At 44.0% G+C, this 14,338-nt stretch overlaps 1 protein-coding gene across 1 annotated transcript in view; it reads left to right on the top strand.

The window, feature by feature from the left end:
* Nucleotides 1-12,885, top strand: part of LOC124407892 (muscle-specific protein 20-like) — a 29,294-nt gene extending 16,409 nt beyond the window's left edge. Inside the window, exons 3-5 of the mRNA XM_046884474.1 lie at nt 9,372-9,501; nt 12,415-12,535; nt 12,626-12,885. Coding sequence (XP_046740430.1) covers nt 9,372-9,501; nt 12,415-12,535; nt 12,626-12,817 — 443 coding nt within the window. The 3' untranslated portion in view covers nt 12,818-12,885. The remainder of the gene's footprint in view (nt 1-9,371; nt 9,502-12,414; nt 12,536-12,625) is intronic.
* Nucleotides 12,886-14,338: the final 1,453 nt, after the last annotated feature.

Genomic DNA, 14,338 nt, shown 5'->3' with positions numbered 1-14,338 from the left:
CCGCCGGTACGCTAGGGAAGTGGTTCCTCTCACGGCATGAGATCCTGATCGCAGAGGCGCGTCATCCGTCGATGTAGCAAGCAACGCTGGCGAATCCTTTGGTGCGACTGACGTAACGTAACGCGCGACGTATTTGTGTAAAACTATACACGTATCTATGTATGTACATACGTACAACGATTCAATGACAATAGATACGCGTATCTGTTTGTTTATTTCGTATCTTTTTTACACCTCGTGCGTGTGTGTACATACATAGTATACATGCACACACCACTCTACGCACGAATGGTACAATTATTATTCCCTTCATGTCAAAACGATAATTTTACCACGTCGCGGTAAACTTTGAGGGACAGGGAAACACACGAACGATGGAGCTCCTCGGTACTGTCACTTGTCAGACGACGCTATGAACATTTCCCGCCGTGAATCGACGTGCTGCAATTACAATGTAATAGGAAAAATTACTTCATTTGTTATCGTTATTATTTATCTAATTCTCGTTATGAAAATGCGAAAATTTTTCATCATATTAGACGGAGGTGAAGAATGGAATGGATGGAAACCCATGGGAAGAATCTTACAACATTATTACAGGATATATGTAATAGTAAAATCATATCCTTTGCGGTCCGTGCTTCCAACCTTAATTCACTGTACCGATGTCAGTGACGGGTGCGGTAAAACGATGTATTTAATCCCGATTACATTGTGAGCATGCATGGTATTGTAATTGAAAATGTTTAGCACGACCCATTTCCATGGTGTCGTGCTAATTGTATTGACAGAACATGTGCCAGGACCCTTGTCTGAAGGGTGGAATGGGTTTTCATGAAATGTCATTGAGAGAATGCACTGATCGATTTCGACGTTGACGTATATATTTCCAAATAGCGAAGTCGACGTATCTTAAATGGCATAAATTCTACGAAATCGCGATAGTAAATTCGTAGAATTCATGCCATTTCTTTATTTCTGCGTCAAATGAAAATGTCTTGGAGTGTTTTTGTTCAGAATTGCCTTTAGAACGAAGTTGTTGAGTCCTTGCTTGCGTTTGAGGTAAGTGGACCTTGACATTTGGATATATACCTACACGTCAACATCGGAATCGACCATGGACCATCACCCCCTTAAGAGCCCCTATTACTCGAAACGCGTGACGTTAAAGAAGTTGGCATAACATGCGGAGTTACGCATGGGTGATTCTCCCGTCTGGGAGAGATATCAAGTGTGGTAAACTGCGGGGTGAAACTTAACAAGTTGAAAGATGTTGATTTGTTCGGATGTGTCAAAGATGCGGTGGGAGGCACAGAGAGGCCTTTGATCGACGTCTTATCAGCGGAACTCACGTAACGTAACTAACCTCTACCGTTTGACTGAAGTCCTGATGCTTCGGTCGATGGGATGGAGGTGGCCAAACGTACAAACCACCCCCACTCGCTCTCTTAACACCCCCCACTTCACTCCCGTGCAATGCTGCAGGCACATCCTACTTCTCGAAGCACCGGAAAAGCTCTCTCTCAACAGTGACAGCCTGGTCCTCTATGGACCAAGGCGCACCTGTTTGGAGCATCGCGATGTTTCCCCTTTATCAGAATACCTATCCAAGGAAGTTCATTGTAATTCCGTTAATTATTGCCAGGCCTCAATCACGATTCTCCACTTATTGATACGCAGGTTATTCAGGGTGATTCTGATTTACCAATTTCAAGTATTTGGAACTGATTCTTGGGGAAAAGCAACTCCGCGGTGATGTATCTATTAAGAGAATTTCTGAATGACAATATCGAAAATTTTCGAAAAATATTTAGTTCTCGGAAAGTAGGTATGCTGAAAATTAATAGATAAGTCAAGTATTCTCACACCAGAACAAGTGCAGCAAAACTCTAGACAATTTTCTGATGAGTTACGTACACAACTCTTTTTAAAGACAAAAATATAGTTTGCAGAACAGTTTTTTATCAGTAAAAATCTACGACTTCTATGGCCATTGATAAAAAAAAAAAAAAATAAAAAAATAAACTTCTCATCTCCGTTCTAAAAATTCAAGATTATTTTCAAAATGAGACTAGAACTAGGTTTCATTTCACGATACTATGTCAGTTTAAGTCCTGAATGCGAGCCAACCGATCTCACTATTTGCTCATAAGGTCCTAGGCGAGATTCTGTCTGAGGTTTGCATTTCACCTTCTAGGAATAGAATAAGCGCTAACTAAGTGTTCTTCTGGGCAGCTCCTGTTGGCCTGGTCGTTTCTGCTAGGATAGAGTTGAACGCGCCGCCTAGATCCGTGGTAGTGGCGGGTGTTCTAGGTCTAGGCGCGATTGAGTCGGGACGCTCTCTGCGCGGAGATGGGCGCCGGGTTGTGACTCCTTTTGATGTTACTCGCTTGTAGAAAATTCCACACTACTTTGATCGAATTACCCTCGGCAGTCGCATACCCGCTGGGTGCTGGCATGGCGGAAAATAGTTTCCAGGGTGCATTCCAGCCTCCCTATCCAAACCGAATAGCCTACGCCACTATCCCGCGGTTTTCAACCACTCCAACCACTCTGGCTGGACTCGTCGTATATCGTTGTGTATTCACGAGGAGGGATTCCTGGAGCCGATGTGTGCCTGATCCTGAAAGCTCGTACGGCATGCCGGGCACACGATCCTGAAAGGCAACCCCGGGATCGTCGTCACTGTTAAGTTGCTGGTGCAGCTGGTTATCGTAAACGAAAAAGACAGCCGTGACGAACCTTTATAAGACTGGACTGGTTGTGATATTTCATGGAATACCATATTCTCGTTTCCGTCGAGCAAAGCTGATCAGTAGTTATTATAATACCTATTTCAGGAATACTTCTTTTTTTTTTTTTGGAAAATTTGACGCCCTTGATGTATGACAACCTTCACCTTCACCAGAACATCGTGAGCAATCAGAACTGAGTCGGGTGCTCTGTTGTCCTCACTTGAAATTTTTTCTAATCATTGTGAAGTTCCTTAGTACCAATCAATCCGAGACTTGAGAATATTCCATGGAAGTTCGAGGTTCTTCGTCGGTTCTCAACGGTTCAACGTTCGAAGAGACTTATCGATTTACCGTCAGAAGTTCGTCACTTACCGTCATAGGGACGCTACCCTATCAGGGACGCATGTTTAAGGGTACGCGAGAATGCATACTATATCCTATACCCAGGAATACCGCGCTTGCAGAGTGCGTGCGGGTTTCATAACGCCAAATGTCGTGCCCACCGGGTGACGCGATCCTTTCAACGCCATGAAGAACCCTCAAAATAATCCCGAGGGTGGTTAAACGTATCTCGATCTAAAATCCGTCTCGTCAAGTCCACCTACTGACACCTCTGGTGGGGAATGTCAGTCATCTGTCCGTCACAGCAGCGCAGGGCGCCCAGACGCACCAGGGCACCAGCAGACAGTTGAGGGATTTATGACTTGCCGCGTCTCGAGTCCCGTATCCGCTTTCCATGCCTGCCTACTTCCCTTTCCTACAATTCTAGACACAGTTTTCTTTCATTCGGACAAGGATTCAAATTCAACCCCGTCATCTGGTGTTGAAGGTTTTCTACTCAAATTTCAGCACCAGAGGCTATTCCGAAAATTTTATTCACAGTTGGTGAATTTTGGGGAATGACATTTGACTTCACTTGTTTCACCGCCAATTTTGCTAAACCTGTTATCATATAATCGGATATCCATGTTCCGATATGAGTTTATATGCCCATACATGATACATTACACACTTATATACGATATTCTAACCGTACGATAAGCAGGACAAATGGAAAATTGGGCCTGCAAGGACGCACAAGCATACATGCCGTCCAATTGCAGGTTATGGTCACGTGTAGTGAGTGGTGGTATAGCATGGAGCGTGGGTGAAGAACTGCTACAAGCAATCAGACTGATTGCGCAAACTGTCGTTTATAATTCCCCGGATATCCGTTCTCATTGGCTCACTGAATAGGTATAACGAAGAACAAACATGTATTTATACTGAGATTTTCCAAGATGAAACTCCATTCCTTAACCTATTATACACACATTTTGAAGAAATAATTATATTCTGTAAAATAATATTTCTCGCTGACGGCTGAATGATGAATACATTACACTTGCAGTATCAAAGTGATAAAAGTTACAAACGTCGTTCATGGCTCGCTCGTTTCATTTTAAGTATTGTGCAATAGTACAACGTTACGCTTCATGATACATAGATCTCATACACTATATTGTCTTTCTCGCTGTCACAACACAGTTTACGCAAGTCCCAACTTTAGAATTCCTAAAATACACACTGTCCACGTGTTCTTATTGTGTGCAGGAAATATTTTGCTGAAAGTGGCCAGTCGAGGTGGTGACCTCGTGTCCTGCCTTATTGTTGTAGATTGGTTCGATCCCTGATTCTGAGTGACCACTTTCACAAAATACTACCGCGGTACAGTGCAGTTGATACGGAATTTCCGCTTGGTTAACCACATCAGCGAGCAAAAAACCCTCAATTAAATTTAATCCGTCGTTGATGAGGCTCTCAATCCGTCACGGGAAAAAGCCAGGTATTCGCCGATTTAGATTCCAAACACTATTCATCCTTTTTCCTATCACTCAAAATAAGGAAAATATTTGCGGTGTATTCAATCACGTGCAGATCAATGATCGGCGCGACTCTTCAGCCGCGCGTGACGTCACCGGCACTCGGTTTTATACTAGGATAGCAATACTGGTGAGGTGGATGAATTTCGTGGTGCAGGATGTATAGGTAGCGCAAGTGTGTATACCTGTTCCGCAGTGTTTATAACACTTTGATACGATCCAGGGTAACTCCTCTGACCTCTTTGACCTTTCCCATAATTTTCTCCAACTCAACGTTTGATTCGTCAACCTCTCACTATCTCTGGTTGTCAGACGTCCGTCAGAAATCTGTCACTGACGTCATTCTGAGACAAACCTATCAGGGTTGCATCTAACGGGCAGATTTACGACCCTAGAAGCAACAGGTGGAAACCAGCTATATTGTATATACCATACATGCTGGGCATCCCGCGTATAGACTGCAATGGAGACTAAAAAGGAATTCGCTGGCAGATGTAAGTATATTCGGTCTGATAATTTTTTTATTCCTAAATGCTCGGTTTCCGTTACTCTCTGTCAATTGTGAAAGAAAATATAATTCCGGTAGGGATGGATTCGACGATATGGGAAATTTTTGCAAGCATTGGAAATTTCACTCTGACATTGAACGGCATGGTCGCCCTGCTATGCGCAGCCGCCGAAGAAGAAGGGAGGCAACCTGTTGCTCGGAAGTCGTAAATTCGGTCACAGGATGTTGTCCTGGTGATATTCGTGCCTTTGACGTCTTTATGACGACTCACTGACGTTTAATCAATACCGCCCCGCCTGCCATTCCATCGTGATACGACCTCGCTTTCGAGGCTACTGGTACACCTTTCACCATAGAAAAATCCAAGTTCGCGGTACCTTGAAAAAAAAAAGAATACTATTATCGCATCGAAATTCTACACTACAATTAATCTACACAGAGATAAAAATTTGAGTCTTAAAACAAAATTACAGAAACGATATTGGGTTCTAAGTGATTCCTACAGTGCTCTACATAACCATTTTTCTCGAGGCAATGGACAATCGTGAAATTACAGAAACGGGCACTCGCACTTGGGACCTTTTTATTCGCGCTAAAAAGTTAAATACTAACGTTGTATCGAAAGTGCGAGTACCGAGTATTGATTTCGTGTCAAATTGTCGAAACGTGACGAGGTTGACATGTCAACGTAGCAGGATAGCATCGGCTGCAGAAACAATGCGTCCACCCAGGGATGGTATGAATATCAACAGCGTGTGCTCGGCTGAAATCCAGAAGGTGCGTCGACCTCGAGCACCGCGGGATTTTCCGTGTCAGGGCGTCGTCTCGGATGTACCAGGCCACCAGCCAACCCAACAATCTTTAGCCACTGGTCTTGCGTCTTGCACCAACTGGTCCAGCCGTCGGGCGAATACGTCTCATCGATTTTCCGTCACCTCCTTGTCTTTACGACATCTCACCCTGTTTTGGCCGTACCAGGAATCTATCAGCAACGATTGGTCGCCCGATCAAAGAAGCGGTGTTATTGTGGACTCGATTTTTACACAAGTCGAACTTCCGTCACACCAATAAGTGATGTAAATTTGGTGCCTTGTAAAGTTGAAAGGGAGTTCGAAGTATGCGTATACATATTTCTCTATTTCTAGAAAGTGGTCTGAAAATGAGGAATAGGTCGAAAAACACAATTCAAATACGGACAATACAAAACAGGTAAATAAATCTTGAAATCCAGTCGAAGTGATCATGTTTTTTCATCTATTCTGAAAAATCGATTTCCGACACGGATTCTGGTTTTCAATTTCCTCGGGGAAAACAGACAGCCTGAATAAACGGAAAATGTAAACATTAGACACGCTACTGGAAGTCTGAAATATCACGGTCTGATTTCGCGGCCTGCGTACACATACACTGCAAATTTGCCATACTAAAGATAAGCAAAAAATCTTATTTTATATTCGCCTGGTAATAGGTCCAAACAATTTCCCAGACATTTCGATGGATTTTCACCAGACTCATCGCCTTCGGAGCTTTGCTCCAGCGCCGATATGCGTTCCTGATAGTTCCGGAGGCTGGGGGCGTCCCCAGGGACAACGGGTACGTCCCCAGGGACAACAGTACGTCCCCTTTGAGGGATAGTGGACCGATCTGGGGTATTGCATTGTGAATATCGAACTCAGCACATTGCCACTACTTCATGCTCTCCTGGTACCCCGGGCGAACAAGTCGCTCTTCCCCAGATAATAATTGACACACCACACTGTCAGCGCAGGAGAGAGGAAGAGAAGTAGGAGAGGAAGAAAAATTGCCTGCAAACATTTTTGTCCGTAATCAAAAGCGTGAAAAAGAAAATATTCGAAGGAGTTTGCCGAACGTTTGCCGTGTTGTCGTTAGACTGAATACTATCTAGAGCATTTTTAAGGTTTGTGTTCTAGTCTCGACAATGGTGAATTGCGCAGTGTAAATCACGATTAACATAATCGATATCTCGAAGAGGCAGAGGCGAGTGGCCACCTCTTAATTCTCGGTTCCGATCGACTGTCGATGGTATGTCATCGCAGAAAGCAGGGATTCGACCAGTTCTCTATCAGGGTAACAGGTTTTTCGGGTAGGTTTCGTACCGTGCGGATCGAGTCTCCCGGAATTCCAACGTGGTTCAAAACCACGTGATTCAACGTCCTTGCAGGACTAGGCTCGTATGGAACGTTGGGAATCTAATTCGCAAATCTGTAGCGGGCGCGGGAACAGGAATGGGACATAGACCGAGACCATTTATCTTACCAAATTCAATAGCTTTAGTAATTCAGGGGTATTAATCGATTTTATATTTTGCAATTCCTTAAATTTTTTCACAACTTACAAAATCACTTTTTTCCGTACGATTGTAATAGTATGTGAAATATGGAAACCAGCGGATGACTATTTGATCAGGTGATCTTTTAACCGAGTTTATACCAGTTTATCCTGTAATAGAACATAAATATAAATTAAAAATCAGGAAGTGAATGTAATACAATGCGGCGCGGACTACTACCGTGCAAATTAAGTAATTCTTAAAATTCAGGTGGGCTCATGATCGAAGAGTTTGGAAACTTGTACGACTTCAAAAAAGCTCAAGGGTGACGTTTATTCGCATGCAGCCCGAAATACTGGTAACAAAGCGGTGAGGTGGCATGAAAGCAAAGCAGAAAAAATATATATCACCGTCTTTTGTTGACTTGTCTTAAACAATTCGGCTTTATTCCGTTTGCTACCGAAGATAAAGGCAAACACGTAGCTGGAGATTGTTATAGGTGTTCAACCAGGCCAACAACCGAGCTGTTCTTTACACCCGGCACGCGTATGCTCTCTTAGTAGGCTCTCAATTTTCATATTCATAGACGGTGCATATATTTACAAACTGATTACAAGGTGTATCCAGTCGAGGATCGGCCGGCCAAGTATTCAAAGCTGCGTAGTCTAGCTGGAGGCGTAATGCATGAGTTCGCCGTTCGAAAATGGCGCGCATTCCTTGCAGGTTGAGACCTGTTCAAGACCGAGATCTTGAGTGGCGGCAGCGCGGAGGGGGGATGGAATCGTCCTTGAAAGTGGCGGCGGAACTCGGAGTGCGGCATGGGCGCCTGATGTGCGAGAATCATATATCCACCGAACGCGACCAGCGCTGATCTATTGGTCGGTTGGCAGGGGGTGGGATTGCAATTGGCTGTTGGGAATCGATATATCACACATCAGGTTGGCACGTACGCCTGGAGATATGGAACGGCGCGCAGGAAGTGAACGCGGCGCTGTAGTTCTACAAGGTGATAAACTCGAGCCGACACTACAACGGCGTCCAGCTCTTGGATCAGGCTGAGTTCCTGGCCTTCAGAGACGAGTCTCGTCGTCTAGGTAGAACTAGAGCGTAAAAAATGTCGCCAATCCTTGGGGAAAAGAATTACCCAGCGTAAGATGTGCGCATGAAAATGAAAACAAGAGACACGGTCGCCACCGGCGAACCGGCGCGGCTTTATAACCCAAAAATTAAAGTCGCCGCCTCAGTGTACGCCGATCGTTTGCTTTCCGTTTCGTAAGACGGACGGGAAAAAATTTGATGCCCCCTTGGCGAGCCTCTTGACGCACCCGGATTCCAGAACTTGAAGCGGGTCGTCCGTCGTCTGCTTTCCCGCCACCCGCCGCGGGCTGCTAGCCGCTCTTCCGTGCTGTAATCCTGCGGGTAAATATTCAACATCCAAGGCCATCTACATATCACAAAGCGTTTCCCGCCAGATTCGCGCTGTGCACGACGTTCTCGCGCAGGTTCCACTATCGCCAGTGGTTCCTAAAAAATTTGAATCGAAATTCTGGCTATTGGATTCTTTTTCGTTATCGTGCTTTTGGTTTCGCCCCCATTCTTCGAACGTGTGACTTGTTCCGAACGATATTCGTGTGGTACTGTTTTTGACTGTATATTTCTGGTGAAATTCTTTGCTGCTGAAAGTTTTCTTTGCATGTACTTGTTGGTGATGATTCACGCCGAAGTTATCGGATCAATTGTGAGGGGTAAAGGAGAGCAACTTTTATTTTGTTTCGATTGAATTCGAATTGTGTATAAAATCTAGGTTCCAAAAAATTGTCGAAATAACGCAGAATCTCGTTTTAAGGATTTTTTTTATTTATTCTCAATGAGCTCGTGAATTTCTTTAGATACTTGTACGCCGTTATAATAAGTAAACCAAGAAATTCGCTAATTATACTGTCAAATAATTAATATATTCTCCTGTTTGGTTGCAGGGATCAGTTACGAGGATGCTTTGAGGGACGGTGTGCTTCTGTGCCGTCTGATGAACAAGCTGCAGCCTGGATTGATAACTAAGATCAACAGTTCCGGCGGTGACTACAAGTTCATGGACAACCTAAATCAGTGAGCCCCTCGTTTTTCTATTAGTACATTCTAAAGTACATAGTTTGCTAGTTCCTGGCCTCGGTCGGCCGAAATTCGCTATTCGCACCTGGTCTTTCTGGTTTCCTATTCGTTGAGGGCATTTCGGTACGTTTCCTCTAATCCTGCGTATCGATACACGTACTTACTCTACTCACCTGCAAGCTGTATTGTCCATGCGTGATTCCCGGCTCCTAATGATTCCTGGCTCCCTGATATCAATTCGACTTTACGCAATCGACAAAGTGTTTAGCGACACGGCCGTTTCTCGACCGTGAACCGTTCGCTTGCAGGCGATATCGAGAATGGCCATGACGGACTCGTTCGAGATCGGTCTCGTGGTCGAAGCAATCCTGCGTCAAAGATGAATATAACACACACCTATATCTACTTGGCAGTATCGCGCCTGCGATTACTGATCCTCATTTGTGAATTCGGATTTGCTAACGAGGTATTGAATCAAGGTATCAACGAAAAATTTACCTCGCAAATGATTTCGAGACGCGATAAACTGTACGTCTAATATTAACTCGATACAGAGATCTCGAGCTGGTTTTAACTTCACAAGAGCTCTTGGCTCGTATGCTGCCCTGATCAACAAGCACCAGTAAAGTCCTAGGTCGGAACCATGGCTGATTGGCATGCCGAGTAGCTTTGGTGTACAGATCGTGCAATACTTGCTATACTACTAAATTCATGCCCGGAAACCAAGTATACGAAACGAAAAATCGTGCCCTTATCTTATCACCGAATGGCTCATGCAATAAGATTTGACTGTTGCAGATGATCGAATGAGCATAATGAAAAAATATGTATATCAACAATAAATAACAGTAATAATCACAAACTTTACAGCATGTTTATCCCTAAGGAATTTTACCCATGGCACGGGGCTGGTCGGCAATTTTTTGTTCGGGCATTTCGAATGCCGCATGCCGCTTTCTTTCCCGGTTTGCGAACAGGGTAGCATAAGTAGTCACGGGATAACGGTAATCGTGTAAACGAGGCGAATGTGTTGGTGCCTGCAGATGGCCTATAATAAGTCACGTGCGTATAATAATAGCGAACACGTGATCGGGAGATGATTGCTCGGTTTTGTTCATTCGCAACTCCGTCTCTCATCCACTCCGAGATAGGTTCATCTCGCTTTTACCGGAACGATTATACGATCCTGATTAGCCAATTGCGTATGAGGAGGTCGATTACACCGATTTATTCGAATGACAATAATTCTCAACTATTTCGGCACTTAGATTCTCCCGAAACGGTAATTCAGAGATCATAATAATAGACTAACTATCGTCAATCTGATCGTGGAAAACCTTGCGTTCGTACAATCGTGGCGCGTCTTTCGAACACCTTTATGCGTCGGTATCTTCGGATTGCAGAATTCGCGGCATTTTCCCCTCTCTTTTTTTCGATAATAGTAAGAAGCCGCGATGCGCGGCGTGGGTACTCCACGTTACTCCCTTTCTACTAGAAAAACATGTTCACCAAGGAAGCCCCTTCGCGAAAATCCTCAGGCTGCAGCGCGGGAGTCTCCGCGAAGTGATAAAACTGCGCAAACGTCTGCTCGGAATCCTCCACTTGATTGTTTATATATTACATCTGTGGAGTATTCCCGCTACACGAAAACCGCGGCTTCATGCACCTCTGGTTCATGGTACTCTAGTAGACTTCGATTGGAGAAAGTTGACCAAGAAGAAAGTGACAATTAATTTTACGTTGTAAGTAACTGAACTCAAAGTTTAACCTATGACGACAGATCCTGAAATTAGTACAATATCACATGAGATTCACAAATGGATCGCGTTAATATATCCGATGCAAAATATTGCGGAGCGGATCGTTGATAATTGAATGAAGTTGATACCATCGTGTTAAATTGCGCGTGAACAGTAGCTTCTGAAATATGTTTAATAAAATATTAGCGAGGTCAGGGTCGAGGGACGATTATGCTGATGAGAATATCCTGACAGACTGTGCATATCTACATATGTACAACACAGGTCTCTGCTGTTTGCAATGTTGTTCCGTGCTCATATGCGGTAGACGCGCCGGTAACCAGGAAAACATGTTCTGGGCGAAGCCGTTCGCATTCCTGGTACCGTCTCACGTCCGTAGCGCGGATGCGTTCGTTCACAAAAACGCGATATTTCGCCAGTTTCTCGGTTGTTCCTCCCTCCATTTGTCGCGAATGTTCTGATTGCCGGATCCTCAGAGATTTGGAAGAACTTGGTTTTCTCGGACGAACCAAAGCTAATCGTCCCTGGTACGTTCGCACAGATCGCGCTAGCTCAGCTTCTCGTCCGACATTTTGACGCTAACTCGTCGTGTACGTTAATTAACGAATTTCTTGCTGGATAATTAACGGCAAAACAATAGAAGCGCTTCACTAACTCGAAGTTCGGCACAGGCGAACAGCTGTTCAAAGGAGCTTACTGCTCGATATCCGCGCTTTGTTTCCTCCCTTTGTCTTTGACGAGCTTTTTCCGTTCTCAATAATACCTTTGTACAATATTCACTTTCAACCTTTTGACTCGAATTTGTTTACAGAAAATAAAGATAATTGTATCGAGGTGTAGCTGACTAGATCTGAAATTAGATTTTATATATTTTATTCACACAAATGCCACATGTTTTTTGCAAATATTTTCAATATCCTGTAAGATCTTGTACATTCATAATATTCGACTCATCGTTTGTTGGACAGTTTCTAAAACTGGAATAATTGATTTTATTTTTCGATAATAATGTCGAAAATTGATCATAAGTATATTAGACGTACAATTAATTGTGTGCGGGAAGGTTGAGTAACGTTTGATACGATATAGACTTGTGACTTTTTGGTCACATCTTTATTCTAATCCTTTTCCTTATATTTTTATATAACAGATTCCAGAAGGCCTGCGTCAAGTACGGTGTACCAGACGTCGACTTGTTCCAAGCCGTCGATTTGATGGAGCGCAAAAACATTGCCCAAGTTACAAACACGATTTTCGCCATTGGTCGTACGGTGAGAATTCCGCATATATTTACAGAAATATCGTTTTTGCGGCTTGCAAATTGATCCTGTGATACGTAACTATTCAAACTTTGTTTACAGACCTATAAGCACCCCGAATGGCGCGGTCCTTGGCTGGGCCCGAAACCATCGGAAGAGAACAAGCGGATTTTCAGCGAACAGCAGCTGAGGGCCGGTGAAAGCGTTATCGGTCTTCAAGCCGGTAGCAACAAAGGAGCAACTCAAGCAGGACAATCGTTTGGAGCGACGAGAAAAATTTTGCTGGGAAAATAACAAACGAATTCACGTCTAATATAATGATCGTGCAAAATCCATAACTATATATTATATTTGCGTTTCTATACATACTCTAGGTTACAATTATTTAAAAAAAAAAAAAAAAAAATTCCATTGTAGTTACATACACGTTGTTGTATACTATGGCTTCAAACTTTCGTCTCGATGTGAAATCAATGTCAGAATATAAATGTACGACGTAAGGTGAATCTTGGAAGGCTTAAGATTCCTGCGATTGCGAACCAGCGGCAATTGGAACAGCTGACGTATAAACGCGATATGTCAGCCAACCGTGGGGCAGGCCAGTTCTCGGGGACCCCCTCGACTAGGATAACAGCAGGGACTTGATATCAGGCCGCGATGCGAAGTCGCGCGAGTTGCGTGTTAGTCCAATCACACACTCCAATGTCGTTATGCTGTCCTCGTATCAGGGGAGCGCCGCGGAGTGGCCGCGCCGCGCATAACGCGCCCCACTCTATTCGTGGCGCAAGGAGCCGCGGTTATATGAATTTAAACGCGGGTACGCGGCAGGCCAATAATCATCGAGGCTATGTTGAATCCTCGGCAACTCACAACCAGACTGTCTCGTTTTGCTACCATAATTTAAAACGACATTATTGAGCAGATTTCTGATAGCGAACTACTTCGCCATATTATTGTAAGTATCTCTGATGTTAATCAGGTTTTTCAGTACTGTCATCATCATCATCATTATCATCATTACCGGTAAAAAATTTGGTTGTCCAAAAAAAAAAAAAGACGAGACATGGTTGGTAAAAGAAAACAAAACATTCGGCAGAATGGAAACGAAATTGAGTGAAATCCAGAATCAAAGCTACGTACTCTGCAAATTTATACTCTGATCATGAATGATCTTTGCGCGCGCGCATAACGCGATGGTGTCATTTTTGGCGTTATCTGTCGTTCCACGCATGTTCGTCGAAGACCGTGACTTCTAACAAATCTTTCTGGTCTCCTGGTAGCGGCGAGTTCATTGGTACGTTTCCACGGTGCTTCGTGCTGCAGCACTCGCTCAACCTGATCTCGTTGACCCAGAATTGATCGGAACAATTTGCAGATCCATTCTCCGTGCCAGTTTCGCTGGCGGGGTAGAAGCCGGTGGTGGAGCGACCATCTTCGACAGCCTGTTTGCCTGATGAATCGCGGACCTTACTTGATCGACAAAAGTGTTTTGTGACAAATGTTTAGAAGCCCGTCGAAGATTTCCGTCTTGACAAATAGTAGGATTTTATGAGGGCTTGTTTATTTTAATTATGTTACGTGGTTTGGCGTCATGGACTCCTGGTCCTGGCTCTTGCTCCCTACTTGAATAAATGTTTCAATAAACACTCCTCATCTTTCCCCGCTTTGCTTTCCCCGCGATCCTTACGTAAACTCTTCGCAAAATGAATGTTTCCCGGCTTGTTTAAATATCGAGTACTCATGTCAGGTGGGGTCGAGAAATCGCTGCAGAAATAATTCCTTCCTCAAACTCATTGTTGCTAGTCAGCTAGTAGC

This window comes from Diprion similis, chromosome 7, assembly GCF_021155765.1.
Source record: "Diprion similis isolate iyDipSimi1 chromosome 7, iyDipSimi1.1, whole genome shotgun sequence".
NCBI lineage: Eukaryota > Metazoa > Arthropoda > Insecta > Hymenoptera > Diprionidae > Diprion > Diprion similis.
This window is presented reverse-complemented; position numbering and strand designations above follow the sequence as displayed.